Source organism: Nicotiana tabacum, chromosome 18 (assembly GCF_000715075.1).
Source record: "Nicotiana tabacum cultivar K326 chromosome 18, ASM71507v2, whole genome shotgun sequence".
NCBI classification, from domain to species: domain Eukaryota; kingdom Viridiplantae; phylum Streptophyta; class Magnoliopsida; order Solanales; family Solanaceae; genus Nicotiana; species Nicotiana tabacum.
In genome coordinates, this window is record NC_134097.1 from 110,812,737 (window position 1) to 110,831,827 (window position 19,091).

General features: G+C 40.4%; 1 protein-coding gene across 7 annotated transcripts; it reads right to left on the bottom strand.

Annotated features, from left to right (window-relative positions):
• Window positions 1-367: 367 nt before the first annotated feature.
• On the bottom strand, window positions 368-17,665 carry LOC107809506 (E3 ubiquitin-protein ligase RHF2A). Of its 7 annotated transcripts, none has more exons than XM_075237159.1 (10): window positions 17,542-17,665; window positions 17,375-17,407; window positions 16,325-16,456; window positions 16,190-16,236; window positions 6,640-6,702; window positions 6,446-6,554; window positions 5,934-6,319; window positions 5,693-5,797; window positions 5,241-5,586; window positions 368-630 (listed from the first exon to the last, which is right to left on the bottom strand). In XM_075237159.1, exons 3-9 carry the CDS (start codon window positions 16,454-16,456, stop codon window positions 5,277-5,279), a joined length of 1,152 nt encoding a protein of 383 aa, XP_075093260.1. In that variant the 5' UTR covers window positions 17,375-17,407; window positions 17,542-17,665; the 3' UTR covers window positions 368-630; window positions 5,241-5,276. The 7 variants fall into 7 exon arrangements, with proteins under 7 accessions (XP_075093260.1, XP_075093257.1, XP_075093258.1 ...); XM_075237156.1 differs by having other exon boundaries at window positions 5,693-5,800; XM_075237157.1 differs by having other exon boundaries at window positions 5,693-5,800; window positions 17,299-17,407; window positions 17,542-17,664.
• Between the last annotated feature and the right edge of the window lie 1,426 nt (window positions 17,666-19,091).

Consider the following 19,091-nt stretch of genomic DNA (forward strand, 5'->3'; position numbering starts at 1 on the left):
CTCTAGTTTAACTATAGATGATGTATTATGAACTCGCCAACAACTGAAAAACATCTAAAATGTAATCGGGAATCACACAGCAAAAAACCATTCAAGCAAGGCACCAAGATGATAATATGATTTTCAAACTAACAAGCTAAACGTCGATTCCCATGCAGTATGAATGTGCAAAAGCTAGGGCAGCCCAGAGCACTAAGCTCCCGCTATGTGCGGGGTCCGGAGAAGGGTCGGACCACAAGGGTCTATTGTACGCAGCCTTACCCTGCATTTCTGCAAGAGGCTGTTTCCACAGCTCAAACTCATGACCTCCTGGTCACATGGCAACAATGTGCAAAAGCTACTCGATGTTAAAATAGACTCAACAAAATGTCTAACTGATTCTGCCAACAGAAAAAAAAAAATGTTACATAGTAGCTAACCTAACATGAAAGAGAGAAGACATTTGTAAATAATTTTCAAATTTAGACCAATTTACATATATATATAATCATATACACCCGTCTGATCCAAATAAAGATGTCCATCCCTCTTATTCTTTTGCAGCAAACTACAGTTTCTGATGATCTTTTCCATAGAGGCAATGCGATGCAAACTATCACAGCAGTGCTGATGTTGACAAGGGTTATCCATCTGCAAGCACAAAATCTTTAGTAAAGATCAAACTGATATACAGGTTAACAAACAATTGCTCAATGAATTTCTTATTATAATTAAGAACGACATGGACAGATAAAAGATATTTAGGAAGAGCTCTGGCAACACTTGCCAACTGATATATGGGAATTCTGGTGTATTTCTTTGGAGGATGTCTATAACAAACCAAGGCCCAAAAGCTTCATGTTTATACCTTCTAGACCTTACGAACTAGGTTTTTCGGCATAAGTACCTAATATCCTAAGGTGGAAGAGTGCTGCTGTTCTCAATGACTATTAGTTTATGGCAGCATATCCTTTCATGAGAAGCCTTGTAGAGATTCTACGTAATCATCAAATAACCGAGTTTTGAAACTCTGACCTGGAAATTACCTAAAATCATTGTTTTCGCCTTTCTATCAACTTATGATAGAACTAGCAGGCTATCAAAAGCAAGCTAAAATCACTTAGTCAATCCTGACAAAGTGCCAACAAACAGCCATCTGCTCTGTATTAATATAGTACAATTTATTCCGACTTTAAAAGCAGCCTATTTTTCGAAACACATCTTTCAAAAGCTAACTGGCGAATCAATGAATAGTCGACCTATCAAAAAATGTTGTACCAGTAGACAAGATACATACACATAGATAGTAACAACAACAACATACTCAATATTATCCCACACCGTGGGGTCTGGGGAGTATAGTGTGTACGTAGACCTTACCCCTACCTTGTGAGGATAGAGAGGTTGTTTCCAATAGACCCTCGGCTCAGGAAAGCAGAAGTAACAAAATAATGAAAATATAGACAAGAAGCGACAGTACCAAAAAACCATATAAAAGCAGAATAAAAACAACAAGACAGTAAGGTAATCAACAATTAAGGAAAACAACGGTTAGTCATAAAAACCTACTACCAACAGAAAGCGAGACTGTGCGTCAATACTACTGTTATGAACACTCTAGACTACCTACTCTACTACCATAATCCTCGACCTCCATACCTTCCTATCAAGGGTCATGTCCTTGGTCAGCTGAAGCTGCGCCATGCGTTGCCTAATTACCTCTCGCCACCTCTTCTTAGGCTTACCTCTACCTCTTCGTAGGCCCTCCAATGTCAACCTCTCACACCTCCTCACCAGGACGTCTGTGCTCCTCCTCCCAAATGACCAAACCACCTAGGCCGCGCTTCCCGCATATTGCCCTCAATAGGGGCCACACCCACCTTGTTGCGAATAACCTCATTTCTAATCTTATCTAACCTGGTGTGCCCACACATCTCAACATCCTCATCTCTGCTACCTTCATCTTCTGAACATGAGCGATCTTGACTAGCCAATACTCAGCACCATACAATATCGTTGGTCTGATCACCACTCTGTAGGACTTATCCTTAAGTTTCGATGGCACCTTCTTATCACATAAAACACCGGAAGCGAGTCTTCATTTTATCCATCACGCCCCAATACGATGTGTGGCATCTTCATCAATCTCCTCATCCCCTGAATAATAGACCCAAGGTACTTAAAACTCCCTCTCCTAGGGAAGACCTGCGAGTCCAGCCTCACCTCCCCTTTCCCTCCTTGAGTCTCGCCACCAAACTTACACTCCAAGTATTCTATTTTGGTCCTGCTCAACTTGAAACCTTTAGATTCCAGGGTCTGCCTCCATACCTCTAACTGCGCGTTCACACCGTCTCGCGTCTCGTCGATCAAAACAATATCATCTGCAAATAGCATACACCACGGCACCTCCCCTTGGATGTGGCGCGTCAGTACATCCATCACCAGAGCAAACAAGAAAAGGGTTGAGTGTCGACCCCTGATGCAACCCCCATCATAACCGGAAAATAGTCTGAGACCCCATCCACCGTCCTCACTCGGGTCTTTACTCCATCATACATGTCCTTAATCAACCTAACGTAAGCAACAAGTACACCTCTAGCCTCCAAACATCGCCACAAAACCTCCCTCAGAACTTTATCGTACACCTTTTCTAAGTCGATGAACACCATATGCAAGTCCTTCTTTCTCTCCCTATATTGCTCCATCAATCTCTTAACAAGGTGGATGGCTTCTGTAGTCGAACGCCCCGGCATAAACCCAAACTGGTTCTCGAAATAGACACACTCTTTCTCACCTTTAGCTCTACCACTCTCTTCCAGACTTTCATAGTATGGCTGAGCAGCTTGATACCCCGATAGTTAATGCAATTTTGGATATCACCCTTGTTCTTGTATACAGGAACCATCGTGCTCCACCTCCACTCGCATCTTCTTCGTTCTAAAAATGACATTAAATAACCTAGTGAGCCACTCCAAGCCTGCCTTGCCCGCACTCTTCCAAAACTCCACTAGGATTTCATCCGGCCGGGTCAATTTGCCTCTGCTCATCTTACACATAACCCCCTCAACTTCATCAACTCTAATCTGCCTACAATACCCAAAGTCACAGCGACTCCCGGAGTGTTCCAAATAACCCAGTACAATGCTCATGTCCCCTCCTCGTTCAAGAGACTATGGAAGTAGGTCTGCCATCTCCGACGGATAAGCCCTCATCCAACAAAACTCTACCTTTTTCGGCCTTGATGCACTTCACTTAGTCCAAGTCACGCGCCTTCCTTCTCGCGCCTTGGCTAACCTGAACAACCTCTTATCCCCACCTCGGCCCTCGAGTTCCTCGAACAAACGACTAAAAGCTGCAGTCTTGGCCGCCGTAACTGCTAGCTTTGCCTCTTTCTTAGCCAACTTATAATGCTCCCTATTCGCGCTCCCTATTCGCCCTCTTCTCCTCCTCGTCTACACTTTCCACTAGCTTCAGATACACTGCTTTCTTGGTTTTCACTTTTCCTTGCACCTCTCCATTCCACCACCAGTCTCCCTTGTGACCACCAGAGTAACCCTTTGAGACCCCTAATACCTCTCTCGCGGCTTCCCTAATGCACTGCGCAGTCGTGGTCCCCATAACACTTGTGTCCCCACTACTCCTCCAAGCCCCCACTAACGCAGATAGTATGTGTGTTAAATATGTATCATAAGGACCCCATACATAACTTGTTAAATGTATATAAACATATATTCAAGATTGTATCAGTGGACAATTAGCAAAGCATAACACAACATGAGGACAAACAGAGTTATATCAGAAGCTCTAACATATCATTCGTGCACAATCCAAAGTCTAATCACTACAAGTAGAGTCTCTCTCACTTTCTCCTTTCTAAACCCAAAGTAAAGGATTATATAAGAAACAACATGGTCAATTCAATTCTATACTGTTGCATATTGCTATGTCACAAGAAAAACAGAAACCTAAAAAATTTTCCCTGATAAATAACAAAACAAAAACCTCGTGCAACTAGCATTGTGCTACCAGATCTTTGGAAAAGGTTTGACATTTATAACAGATCACTAAACTCTAACATTCTTTACTAATTAAACCATTAAATGCTGTGTCCAAGGAGGAACAAATTATCGATATAGTTTAAGCTTATGAATGATAACAGACATACTACAGCAGAAAATTAGGACCTAAGTTTCTCTCATCAATATTTATCTTGTTCTGGAATTTCTATGTTGTACGCAACTAGGCTATATTAAGAATCTTTGACTATAAATAGCAATATATCCCGATTTAATTTAGTCAAGGTGCTTAATACCTCTGCCGCTTATAACACATTTCAAAGACAATTTCTTCTGTGAAGCTATATAATCAATATGTAAATCATCTAGTGTTTACATAGAAATTAAAAAAACTGGTAGTGACAAATCAATATCAGCCACTAGAGACAACTTGCAGAGTTGAATGATTACCTAGAAACAACTTGCAGGAAATGGATCTATAATATACATAAAGCATACAAAATATCTTTTTTTTTTAATAAGTAAAGAATACAAAATATCTTCTTTTTAAAAAGAAGGAGAAATTGGAGTAGGAAAATAACTTCAACTATGAGAGATTAACAAATACAAGAACACAAAAAGTATGGAGAACCATTGCCTTTAGTCCACGCCCCTTATGCGTAGAAGGCTCAATGTGCAATTTGTATTGTTTTTATAGCAAATACGTAGAAATTCAATAATCCATCTAGAGCCATTATAATCTCAATGTGGCACAACTTTAAAAATGTTAAAGATTGTAAGCTATGAAACATTGTATCTTTATCCCGAATCAGTCGCTCTAGCTCTCCATGATAGTATTAATGGAATGACTCCATTCCCATGAAACAATGTTGTCATATTACTTTTTGCAATAAGAATCTACTACATATATCCAAGACATTGAAGTAACATCACGTTCAGACTCCCAAGAGTAAATCATATATGTAAGAGCCTCGGAGCCACTCATCAGTCATCAATCATGGGAAGGACGGATGTTTTGTTGGTTTTGGAGCACTACTAAACTACTTTATGCCAGTTATTGTTGATCTTAAATGGCAGACAATATCTCACATGCACATTCTACACATAGTCCCGATAAGGAGAATATTATTACTTATAACACTAAGAAAATATACGTAAATTTCGGAATATGAATTTTTCTCTGTGTCTCATTTCTAAACAGAAGTATGGGATAAATAAGACATAAGGAACTAAGACAAAACTTACCTTTACCATGGCTTCTTAAGAATGCTTCATCCAAACTTAGTTTGAACCAGAACTAGCAGCACATAAGGATTGCCCATTACCCTCGGTCAAAGAACAATCACGACCCGTCTCTGATATCCGCTGGTCAGCATGCTGAGCTGGTAAACTGCCTTCAGATCTGTTTGATTCGGGAGAATCATTTCTGCTACCCTCTGTAGTTTCCGAATGTTCCACCACATGTGGTATGACAGCAGTCCCAGTACTAACCTCATGCCGAGCTTCAGCACCATGGTCTGATGTTGAACTGTTGCGGGAGAAAAATCTCTCCTTCCAACCTCTTGTGCTCTTAGTTATAGACTCTTTATACCTTAATAATTGCAGAGGAAACAATCAAACAAACAAGACTAGGGTCCACACTGGTAAAGGAGATATCAAAGGATTCATACAGAACTATATATAATGTATCTTACTACCTCAGCGACATTGCAGCAAATCGAGATTTAATTGATTCTGAAAGAGATTGAAGATCTGACGGTCCAGCTCTCTCTTGATTATTCGGTGAAGACTGTGAAGGAGACCTTCTACAAGACGAGCAATTCAGAATAGGCAAAAAAAACACAACTCATTGAATACAAATAATTTACTACGCTGGGAACCAAATATAAAAATAAAATACAATGCAGTTGTAAAGCCAAACTTGAGAATCCTAATCACCTATTGTTTGAAGAAGTTCCAAGATGATTAATAACAGCACTTGATCCTGATCCAGATGCAGAAACCTGATCGGCTTGAACATGAGGCGTAGTAAATATCTGTGTAGCACCTTCTCCAACTGGAACAATTGGAGAACTTGAAGCAGAAACCGATGCGGGAGAAGCGGATTCACCACCAGTCATCAGAGTTGGAGAGGAAGCGGGGCCAGCAGGCGGTGAATTTGGGTGAGTGGAGAATACCAGAAACTGTGGACGACCTTGAGCTGAAGACCTCCCCCTCTGACCGTCCCTCCTGGCAAGGTGGCGGGCCCTTCCCATAGCAGCAGCAGCAGCTAGGTGCTGAATAATACGTTCTTCTAGTTCTGAATCAGTTGCACTCACTGGTAACTGTAAAAATTAAAAATATGAATTATAATAAAAAGGAATAAGAAGAAAAGAAATGATATCTTCTGTCTCCAACTGATGGTAAACACCACCATGAAGTTGAAGTCATGGACAGAGGAGAATGCTAACATGCTGTAATTCAAAATCTCCCAAAGTTGGATGGTGAAAGATAGTGGTATTTCGAGGAGGATTCATCCTGATATTTCTCTCGTGCTCAACTGCATCCAGCAATTCTTGGCTGCAAATACAAGAACAATGGTCACTTCTTCGGAAACAAGACTATACAAGAGATAAATGAGCGAGAGATGTAACATATAAGCAACCTGTTGGGATCTTTTAAGGAGAGGGCCTGCCAACACATGGGGCATTGAGAACTTCTCTGACACCTGAGAAACATAAAGTGTCGTGCTTTTAACTTTCTACTTGTAGTATAGTCTATAATTTCAATTGTTTGATAGAAACAGATGTATATTCGTGACTGCCATTGAAAATGTCCTCTAGGAACACATTAATAGGAGCATATGCATATGAATACAAAAAGAAAGCTGGTAGGCAAATTAAACAAGATCTGCACGTGCTATACCCATCAAAAGCACCACCTTAAAGTTGCATGAATACAGAGAAGGACACAGTCATCATTATCGTCGACAGTTGGTACACTTCTTTCCCCCGTTTTTTGACAGGTTTGAGTGGACACACTTCTCTATAAGGTAAAAGGTTTATTTTCTGGAGTAGCTTTAACTGACTTATGAAGTGGTAAGCTCTTCCTATTTAGAGGTTTCTTATATTTCATATCTTCTATTTTAGCAATTCAGGGCCTGCTTTCCTCCTCCTCTGTACTCTTGATCAATATTAAGAAACTCTTTTCCTCATTATAAGAAAAAACTCTGTTGGAGATTATTATGGATATGATTAGGTGATTTAACAGATTTGGAGATAACAAGGGTTGATTTGAGAGCTAAAACTTCCAATCTGCTTCATTCATAGATATTATTACAGAGCGTGATATTACTTTCTTTGTTGGACTGCAAACTAGTATAATAAGGAGTAAAGGCCTTCGTACCCATATAAGAGCCCATGCATCTATACTAGTGTCTTACCCCAAAAGTTAGCACATACTAGCAACAATACAACTTTCATCTACATCCAAATACTCTAATGTACCGACCTTCACTCACCTTGAAATCACCTCATTGTTTAGGATGGAAACGGTGAGGAAATAGCATGGTTGGAAAACTCTCTCCTTCTTTCTAGGTCTCCTTTTCTAAAGCAAGATGTTATTTTAGGACTGAAACGGTGAGGAAATAACTTGGTTGAAAAACTGTCTCGCCTTCTTTCTAGGTCTCCTTTTCTAAAGCAAGATGTTATGAAACTAAGGAGAGGTGAAATCATGATAAACCATGGAAAAGACTCTGGTATCATATATCCTCTAGAAAAATGTCATTATGCAGCACGTCAACAAAAGCATGTTGTAGTTTTAACTAAATACCGGCGCGATATATGAAACATTCCACCAGATTATCCCTGTGTCGATGAGATGGTTCTAGTAGCTGCAAACTCAACAAAAACTTATGCAAATGCAGTTAAACGGAGATAAATTGGGTGGGTATATAAAGGGGGGTGGGGGTAGTGTGCTGGCAGAAACGAATAAATTTCTGGAAATCATGGAGAGAGTTGTGTAGATGGTGTGGGAGATATACACCTAAGAGTGTGATGTCCCCGGGGGAATTTACAGTTGCTCTCAGAAGGGGGAGGGGTTGAAATGGAGAAGGAGAATAGTCGATGATCTGAAAGGGCGAGAAAATAGCAGATATAGATGAGAATGCCCGACCATTGCCATATTTGAAGGCAGGAGGAAATTGTCCAATTGGGTGGGGGAATTGTTATGTATTTTCTTCTTAGGGAAAGACGACAAGGTAATTGAATTGTTGATTGAAATTGAACAAGAGGCAAAGGGGCTAAGATGGGTTGGCAGAAAGGTGGAGAGCGATAGGAGGGTGGTTACAAAAGGACAGGGGAACAATAATGGTGTATGAGATGAGATCTGGAGGTAAGGGGAGGGTGGGATGAAGGAGGAAGATAGAGTGTCATCATCCAGGCCCAACTATAATATCCACTTTGACTCCACCCCTCTAGGCAGCTGGAAGGCTTTTAGGCCTCATGGTTTGTCCCCTTGAGAAAACAACCCAAAAGACGCCTCAATTATTGAATCCTAAACTCGCCCTTATATGACCCCTAACTTTCCCCTCCCCTTCTAATGTGAATTTTGCTTAAGGCAAGCTTCACAACGAACCTCCTTTGAAGTTCAACAACCGATCCGTGAGCTGTTACACTCCATTAAGGGATTCAACATCCTCGCTGCGGTTTGCTCCACCCCCATAAGGGAGGTACCGACTCTGATACCGCCTATCACAGTCTCAGGCACAACTACCAAGGTATTGTTTGATTTGGCATAAAACCTCTATGCCACCTCAAGGCTTTTGGGCCTCACGATTAGCCTCCTTTGTGCTTTAACCCCAAAAGACGCCTCACTAGTTGAATCCTAAACTTGTCCTCATATGGCCCCTAACTTTCCCATCTCATTCAGAAGCAAGATTCGCCTAAGACAAGCTTCATAGCAAACTCCCTTCCAAGTTCAATCGCCAGCGGTCAGTGGAGTGTTACATAGAGGTAAAGGAAAAATAGTGATCCATGGATGTTAAGATCATATCTTGGAGATGAATATTTCAAACAAAAGGGTCATCATTAAGGTGGGAGTATGAGTATTAAGAAGGGAGTTTTTTCTTCAGCAGCTCTTGTCAAAGATAGAGTGAGTGGGGTGGAGTGGGGATTTGGGGGAGTGTACGAACCGGTAGGAGAAGGGTCCAAGGTGTTTTTCTGGGAGGAACTGGCCAATATGATGGGGAATGGGACATTCCATGGTTCTGGGGGAGACTTTAACACTATTAGATTCCCGTATGAGAGATTAGGGTGTAGTATGATTTCGAGGGCCATGGAGGAGTTTTCTGACTTCATCAATGATCACTTTCTCATTGATCTTCCTCTGTCGGGGGAAAGGTTTACTTGGGCCAGGGCGGAGGATTCCAACTCAAGGTCTAGACTTGATAGATTTCTGATATCGCCCTCCTAGGAGGAGCTGGTGCAGAACGTGCTGAAGATTCCTTTACCTAGACTGACTTCGGATCATTTGCCTATCTTGCTAGATGGATGCAGAGGGAGAGGGGGTGCATGCTCCCTTCCGATTCGAGAACATGTGGTTGAAGGTGCCAGGATTTGGTGACAAGGTGAAAGAATGGTGGACAAGCTACGGGGTATTAGGGACACCTTCATTCCGTCTTTCAAAGAAATTCAAATTGCTCAACGGAGATATTATTAGGTGGAATAAGGAGGTTTTTGGGAGGGTAAAGGTTAAAATAAGGGAGTTTATGCATGAATTGGGGGAGGTTAAGAGGGAAATAGTCGAGTTAGCAATAACTCAGGAGACTAGTTGGCGGCAAAAAATCGAGGGTGTTATGGTTAAAGGAAGGGGATTCGAATACCAAATTTTTCCAAAGGGTGACGGTTGCAAATCGAAGGAGAAACTTCATAGAGTCCTTAGTTGTGGATGGGGTGAGGATTGAGGGAGAGGAGGAGGTAAAAGGGGCGATAGTGGGGTTTTATGAGAACTTATACAAAGAGGAAGTTAGTTGAAGGCTGACTTTGGGGGGAATAGAGTTCAACCACATAGGGGAGGGAGACAGTAAGTGGCTAGAAAGGGTTTTCGAGGAGGAGGAGGTGCAAGAGGCTGTGTCGAGTTGTGCTGGTGATAAGGCCCCCGGCCCTGATGGTTTCTCCTTGGCCTTCTTCCAGTTCTGTTGGGACACCATCAAGGGGGAGTCGATGGAAGCCATTGAATACTTCTATGTGAATGGTGTTTTCGAGAGAAGTATCAATGCTTCTTTTATTACTATTGTGTCTAAGAAAGAAGGTGCATCTTGTATTAGTGACTACAAGCCTATTAGTCTCGTGGGGAGCATTTACAAGATTATTTATAAAGTGCTTTCCAATAGACTCAAGAAGGTTCTTGACGTGTTTGTTTCGTCCTCCCAAAATGTGTTTGTGAAAGGTAGGCAGATCCTGGATGCCGCTTTGGTGGCAAATGAACTTGTAGACTCCAAAAGGAAAAATAGAGATCCCGGCTTACTATGCAAGTTGGACCTTGAGAAGGCTTTCGACCATGTCAATTGGGAGTTCCTGGATTTCATTATGATGCGGATGAGGTTTGGGGCAAGATGGAGGGGATAGATCAAGTTCTGCATTTCCTCGGTCAGATTCTCTATCCTGGTTAATGGTAGCCTGTGTGGTTTTTTTGGCAGCTCCAGGGGTCTCAGGCAAGGAGACCCCCTATCCCCATGCTATTCATTCTAGTGATGGATGCTTTGAGTAAAATGATGGATCATGCAGCGGGCGGAGGCTTCTTGAGAGGATTCTCATCTCCAATGGAGATGCCTAGTGCCCGAAGAGTCTCTCATTTGCTTTTTGCGGATGACACCCTGGTTTTATGTGATGCCGATATGGATCAGTTGACCTACCTGAAGCAGGTCCTGCAATGGTTTCAGATAGTATCAGGTCTCAAAATCAACCTCGGCAAGTGTGAGATTTTCCCGGTGGGTGAAGTTGCTAACATTGATGCTTTGTTTTATGTTATCAGATGTAAGGTGGGCTCCCTTCCCACTACTTACCTGGGTCTCCCATTGGGCACTTCGCATAAGGATACTACGGTTTGGAATCCAGTGATCGAAAGGGTTGAAAAAAGATTAGCAGGCTGGCAGAAACGGTACTTGTTAAAAGGCGGAAAGGAAGTGCTCATTAAAAGCACTTTATCGAGTATGCTCACCTATTACTTGTCCCTATTGCAAGCTCATGTGAGCATCACAGAAAAACTGGAGCGGCTTCAAAGGAATTTTCTTTGGGATGCAATGGATGGAACTAGAAAGTATCATCTAGTGAATTGGCAGACAGTCACTTCCCCAAAGAATGGGGTGGACTTGGTGTAAAAGATCTTAGGGTATTCAACAGAGCTTTGTTGGGGAAATAGCTGTGAAGATTCGGGGTAGAAGAGCATGCTCTATGGAGGGAGGTCATAGTAGAAAAGTACGATTTCACGAGAGAGGGTTGGAGGACCAAGGCAATCACAACACCTTTCGGGTGTGGCATGTGGAGGAGCATCATGAAAAATTGGGAATCCTTCAGTGGCAACATCTCTTATAGGGTGGGAGATGGAAGGAGAATCAGTTTTTGGAATCATAGGTGGTGTGGAGAGGATACTCTGAGGGTCCCCTTCACCCACGTCTTCAGAGTCTCAAACCAGAAGGAATTGATGGTCCAACAGATTCATAAGAAGCATGAAGGGGGAGTAGTATAGGACCTCTCATTTAGAAGGAACATGCAAGATTGGGAAATTGCGGAGCTCCAAGATTTATTGACACTTCTGTATGGGCAAGACAGGCCTCAGCCAAATTGTGATTCTTGGAGATGGGGTTTGCGTGGTGATGGTCTGTTCACCGTAAAGTCCTTTTACCAGAGTATGTTGGTGAGAGAGGAGGCCTCTTTTCCATACTCCTCGATCTGGATTCCTAAGGTGCCCACGAAGGTGTATTTTTTTGCAAGGCTAGCGGCGAGGGGAGTGATTTTGACTGTTGAGAATCTGCGAAAGAGGGGAATTACACTAGTTGGTGCTATATGTGTAAAAGCTCAGGGGAAGAAGTTGATCATCTTTTGTTGCATTGCCTTGTGTCCTCGGCTTTGTGAAGGGCGATCCTGAACCTTTTTGGTGTTCAATGGATGATGCCAAGAACTGTAAAGGAAACGCTATATAGCTAGGCCGGTCTCCGTAGAAGAAGAAAGCAAAAGGCGTGGAAGTTCGCCCCGTTAGCTCTCATGTGGATAGTTTGGGGGGAGAGGAATAGGAGAGCTTTAGTGTGCTTTTGGAGACGAAGTGGAGTCCATGGCGAACACATTGGCAAAAAGTCTGTAGGAAGGAAGGTGGGTTAAGCATGACGCTACCCGACTAATTAGAGTGCGGGAGACATATTACTCTTATTGGACGTGAGGAAGTTAGAGGTCGTGGAAGTAAGGAAAGAAGGGCTAGTTGCCCTGCATCATAAATCAAGTGAGTACGCTAGAGTCGAATTTTGGGAGAAAGTTTGGGTTGGTAAGGCCAAGGGAGGGTTCTAAGGACAGACTTTGAAATGAGTTATCGACCACTTTGGTGGTATGAGAGACACTCTAAGTGTTGGTGACTGGACTTTGATACAATTAGGTTTTCAAAGGAAACGGTAGAATGCAGAATAATGTATGAACAATTAAAATGTTCTCGGAATTCATTAATAACACCATTTATTGGTCTTCGTTTGACAGGGGCTAAGTTTACATGAATAAGGTAAGAGAAGCCAACATACAAGTCAAGGTTTTACAAATACTTGGTGTCGACCACATAAAGGAATGGCCATTTGTTGCAAGTTCCATTGCCAAAGTTGATCGTGGACCACTTATCCATCATGCTGGATGAAAGCAGAAGAAAAGACAAAAAAACCCATATCAGATTTGAGAAACTATGACTAAAAGTGGCAAACATTGAAGATAGAGTGTCGAACTGGTCGAGCTATTATAGTCACAAGAGGACCTCATTTTCACTAGTCAAGAAGCTCAAAATGCTAAAAGGGAACATAAGGGTGTCGAATAGGAGCTTTTTGGGAGGGTAGAAGTGAAGATAAGGAAATCATGAACGACAATTGGGTAGATTGAGAGAGGGAAAGATGTGAGGGTGCTAGAGGGACGAGAAAAAAAAGGAGAGGAGAAGGAGATCAAGGAGGAGGAAAGGAAATATCAATTAAGAGCACATTATTCAGTAGGCCCATATACTACATGCCAATGATGCAAGCACCGACTAATGATTCCGGAAAACTTGAGACTCTAGAGGAATTTTCTATAGAATGCAGTAGATAGGACCAAGAGGCACCATCTAGTCAACCAGGAGATCGTTACTTCCCGAAAAAAGTAAGGACTTGGGGTAAGAGGATCATAGAGTGTTTCTGATAAGGGGGATCTCAGAGTGTTCAACAAGACTCATTGTAAAAATGATTGTGAAGATTTGAAACTGAGGAGAAGACCTAATTGGGGAAGGTGATAGCTTAAAGTATAGAATTGTGGACAGGGGTGAAAGACTAGAACTATCACTTTTGTCATTTGAATGTAGCTTATGGAGGAGAATCATGAAGGAGCAGGAGAATTTCATCAGCAATATTGCATTCAAAATTAGGGGTAACAAAAGAATTAGGCCCCGTTTGGATGGGCTTATTTTAAGTGACTTTAAGCTAAAATAGCTTTTAAGCCATAAGTTAGGAATTCTAGCTTTTTGCTTTTGGCTTGTTTTTGTCATTTTAGCTTAAAAAGAAGTGCTTAAAAGAACTTTTTTACTTTATACAAACAGTCAAACACTACAAAATGACTTAAAAGCTATTTTGTCTTAAAAGCACTTAAAACAAGCCAATCCAAACGGGCTCTTGATCTAATTGGTGGTTTTGGAAATAATGCCTTAACATTCACCTTCCCTAAGATTATTTATCAATCCAGAGAGATACATTACAACAAATACAGGGAACATAAGAAGGGGAAGTTTTCTATATCTTGAAATTAGGAGGAATTTGCAAGATTAGAAGATGACAAAATACCAAAGCCTGTTAGTGATTCTTTACAAGACAGTTTAACTAAAATAGTTAGGACTCATGGATGGAACGAGGAGAGGCGGGGAAGAAAAGATGATTCTTCTTGGTTAAGTCTTACTATCATATGCTGCCCACAAGGGAAGAATTGGTCTTTCCACACTTAGTGGTCGGGTATCTAGATCGCCAATTGGTATTTCTTTGCTTGGGTGGCAGGTTGCAGCAAGGGAAGCAATTTTGGCAACCTAAGGTGTATTCTTATGCCACGAACATGAGAAAGAAGAGGTTTACTTATATTAGCTGGTATGCAACAACATATCCAGTATAATCCCACAAGTGAGGTCTGGGAAAGTAGTGTGTACGCAGACTTTAATCCTACCTCGTGTGAGGTAGAGAGGTTGTTTCTGATAGACCCTGGGCTGAAAGAGAAAAACAAAGCAAGTTTGAAAAAAATCAGTATTGAAAAAGCCACGTTGAAAATACTGCAGTTATATGAGCTGGTATTTCATGTGCAATTGCTCACGTGAAGCTGTTAACCACCTGCTATTACATTACAAGGTAGCCACCCAGTTGCGATGGGTAGAGTTGAATTGGTTTAGAACACAATGGATGATACCTGGCATGGAGTACAACGAACACGAACAATACCGAACAAAGCGAAAAAAGCCTACAGCTGAACCTATGGAGAAGGAAGAGAAGATGCAAGGTATGCGTTTCTATACTAGCTCTAATATGGGTCCTATAGTAGGACATGAATAGGAGCACTTTCACAGTTTATATATAGATTTTTTACATATGAGCAATAGCTTATGGTTTCTAGTTTTTTTTTTTCAAAGTACACTCATGAAGTCTTAATTTGTATCGGAGATTGGGTGTCCTGTGTGGAAAGTCATATTTTATTATAGGTTCTCTACTTTTTGGTATACTAGCAGGGGGAAATTCCCCCATTAATAAATTTACTTACTTTATCAAAAAAGAACATCACAATCCGAGTTTTATAAACTAATGAACCTTTCTTTTGGACTTTAAGCTAAAATTCACCAAGGCATAGTTGACAGCCAAGTCTTTTATTCACTAGTGGTTGGATGAGGATGTTAGGCTCAATAATTGCGGGGTCCATTGGTCCTCTCTAATCTTGGCAAAATTGGGCACGCCTCAACTCATCAAGAGTTACGATAAAGCAGTAACTTAGGGGTGGCCTAGTATTAAGATATGAGTGTAACAACCTGGAGATTCCAGATTCAAATCCCAACTACAACACTAGATATGAGCTCATCTACTCTATGCTTGGTGAGCAGGATTACCTTGACAACATGTGTTTGTGCACTAGACAGGCTGCTTGGTGGATTAGTCGAGGTGCGAGCAACCTGGCCCGGACACCGGCGACATCAACAAATTAAATAAAAATAAAAATTAAAGAATGCAACACTTTGAAAGCTCAATAACATTTTTACTTGCTCCTAGAATACTACATCCTCTTTTCATAAATAACTTGAAGAATTTTATTTCACGCATAACACATTGAGACAATGTTAAATTTATAAAAAGTGGTGGTGTACAGGCCAAAGAAGATTTTGACTATTTATCTAACAAGCCCTCTCTTAACACCAACAATGCAAGTAGATAGAAAAAAGGGTCTTTTAATATGTCCTACAAGTTCCACATGTTTTTGGTATAGTTCCTGATCATAGGACTTCAGCAACCTACTGATACGCTATCCCATTTTGTTCGATGTACATTCAAGTATCAACCAACTCTGAGGAGTGGGCCCCTGTTACTTGCACAAAAAATTTCAAACTCTACTGTTTCAGATTATTATATAGCTACTTTGAAAATATACTAAAATGATACATTTACCCGCTTTTCATTATCTCCAAACTGTTATTAGTACATCTGATATACTCAAACATGGCAACCCATTCAAACTTTGTACTCTTCGTCACTGCGCTATTTAACTGAATTAGGATGTAAAGAGAAACATGTTGCAGTAAAGTCCTAATAAAGAGCTGCAACGTTAGCTTTCCAGCAATTAGATTAGAAAGAAAAAAAACCTAAGGCAGCTACCCGTCTCCAGATCTGATTATCTTCTACAGAATGTGATTCCGCATTCGACTAAAAACAAAGTAGTTCAAACATAAGCATTAATCAAACAGTACAAAATATATCATACCATTCAAGAATACATTGAAGATGAAACTCATGCTTGCAACCAGTCACCTACACATAAAAAGGATTAGATTATTTGGAATGAAGTTCATCTCAGTGCATTCCACAGTGACAGGGGACAGTATGAAACAAAACCTACTGTTGAGGGATCACTTTCACAAAATGCTTCGAGGCATATGCTGCAAGTATCTTCACAAGCATCCTGAATACCGCCCTCCACAAATGCTGCCGCTGAAGTCAAATGATTCTCGGACATCTTGCCCTCCTCCATCTGCCAAAACATAAAACCTCACTGAAACTCCACTTCATCATTGAACAAAGTAATAGAAAGTAAACAGCCACATGACCCACCCCCCTCCCAAACCCCTTTTTTCGATAAATAGTTAAAGAACACTTCTGATCTCTAAATTCATGTTCAAAGCTAATAAAACACATAAAAAGTCCAAACAGCAGAGTATATCACATTACTTAGGCGTGGCAACTGGAAACCATTGTCGTTAGCATAGGAAGGGGGGAAACAACAGAAGAAAAAGCTCAAATATATGATGAATTCATTGTGAGTGAGATACAATAGAATGATCAGTACACTTCCTACAGCAGCTCGGACAATAAGGGGATCCATGCTTAAACTCCAATACTTATATTGAGATACACAAACTACAGTTAAACGCCAATACTTATATTGAGATACACAAACTACGGCATAAACGCCAATACTTCTATTGAGATACACAAACTACAGTATAAACATTCCAAACCCTCCACACTACACAACAATCCAAATCAGTATTAACAACATCTGAAAGAAACCAGATGTAAAAATCAAATCTTTTTCACAAAATGTTATCCTTTTTACCAAAAACCAGTGTAGAAGTACACAAACTACAGTATAAAGATTCCAAATCCTCCATATTCCACAACAATCTAAAATCAATATTAACAAAATCTGAAGAGAAAAGAAGACAAAAAAAATCAAATCTTCTTCACAAAAACTTACTCCTTTTACCAAGAACCAGTGTACACCTAAACAAGTACAACCCCACATCAGATATCAACACTATAACACTCATGAAGCTTTAAAATAAAGAGGAAAAAGGCCAAGAGAGCAAATACCCAGTTCCCAAATTAGCAATATAAGCTCTATTTCAAACACCCAATTGCCCAAATCGATCAAAGTCACATACTTTACCTCAAAAACTTCAACTAATTGGGCAGATCAAAGCTGCAAAGAAGGAAGATTTGATTAGAACAACTTTGTGGAATTTGAGAGGTGATGAAAAGAGTGAAATTTCGACGAGAATAGAATGAAAGGAGAGGATAGAAGTTTGAAGAGGGCAACGAAGAATTTGGACTTGCCTTTTGTTGGTTTCTTCTTTGTTTTTCTTAAGTTTTTTTCTTTTTTTTCTTCTATACCTTTTTGGCGGTGAGGAGATGACTGAGCCCACCCTAAAACAGCTTTGCAGAGAGGAAATAACACTTGCTCGGTCTTCCATGCCATTCACTTTCTACACGTGCCATTAATTTTTGATTCTTTTCTCTTTTTAATCATTGGATAACTCTTTGAAGTGATTTTCGCAAAAAAAAAAAAAAAAAAAAAAAAAGATTTTTCACAATAATTTGTTCTAAAAGTAATTAAGTAGAAGAGCTCCTTTTTTTTTTAAAAAAAAAGGGAAAATTAGGCGAACAGTAATCTTTTTTATTAATATAAATATGTTAAAATAACTGCTAGAATAATTAAAATAAAAAAAAAGTAGCTTAATATGTTAACAACAAGAAAGATTAATGTTACCAAACTAAATGTGGAGGGAGGTCATTGGAATTATCTCTAAATATTAAGATTGTTAGAAATATACCACCCACTCCTCATTAGTATTAGGCCCATTTTTTTATTATTATTATTATTTGTATTGGGCTAAGCCCATTTTTCCTTCTTTGTAATTATATTAACCAAGTTGGGTTAGAGAGGAAGCCGGGTCAGGTATACATATTGTTTGGGCTTCTCATTTGTAAAGTGATAGATCATATTTTTATTCTTTCAGTTCATGAATAATATCAAAAGCTCATTCTCTCTTACTCTAAAACCCTAGATTAAATCTGCCTGATTTCACCTCCATTATTGTTGTTAACATGGTATCAGAGCCCGGAATCTCATAGATCCGGTGTTCCTCTTCCTTCTGAGGTTACCCTCATCGGATTTCATCACCGTCACGATCTCCGACGAAACTGACGAAATCAATGGATTTTTTTACTGGTCGAGCCATATTGGGGTCTTTTCTTCTGCACAACACAATGACTAACGCTTCTTCACTGATTATTGCTTCAACTTTGCACATCAAGGTCCAAACAACATGTGTTAGGTTTTGTTGGTGATTTTTTTTGATTTCAAGGTCGTACCTTCTCCGACTGCGAGAAGAGTTGGTATTCTTTTTCATTTTCTCCTATTGTCTTATGATTCTTCAATAGGATTACTGTTTTTAGCATTTTTTTTGTTTTAATGGCGATAACTGTTGCATATTCGCTTTCAATTTCTGACACTACAAGTGATACTACACCAACACACACCCGTCTTCCTTTCCATCCTGATGATTATACTCACCCTTGCCATCCTCTATATGTTCACCCTTCTGATTTTTTGGGGAGCTCTTTAGTCTTTGAGCCATTTGATGTGACTTGTTATGGGAGTTGGCGATAATCCGTATTGGTTGCGCTTTCCGTTAGAAACAAGCTGGATTTCATCCATGGGACTGTTGAGAAACCTCCTGAGGGATCTCCTCTCATGCGACAGTGGCAGAGATGCAATAATTTAGTTGTTGCATGGCTTTCCAACTCTGTCACTAAGCAAATCCATCGAACAGTCGTATATTCTGAATATGCTAAGGATATTTGGAGGGAATTAGAGACTAGGT

Bases quoted from the DNA above. Each gene is read 5' to 3' on its own strand.
- LOC107809506 (XM_075237154.1), bottom strand. From the start codon at position 16,468: ATGTTTTGGCAGATGGAGGAGGGCAAGATGTCCGAGAATCATTTGACT. The intron at 6,320-6,445 runs GTTAGCATTCTC...TAATTTTTACAG, and splicing joins GAGATTTTGAATTACAGCAT to TTACCAGTGAGTGCAACTGA. The intron at 5,587-5,692 runs GTAGTAAGATAC...GCAATTATTAAG, and splicing joins TTTGCTGCAATGTCGCTGAG to GTATAAAGAGTCTATAACTA.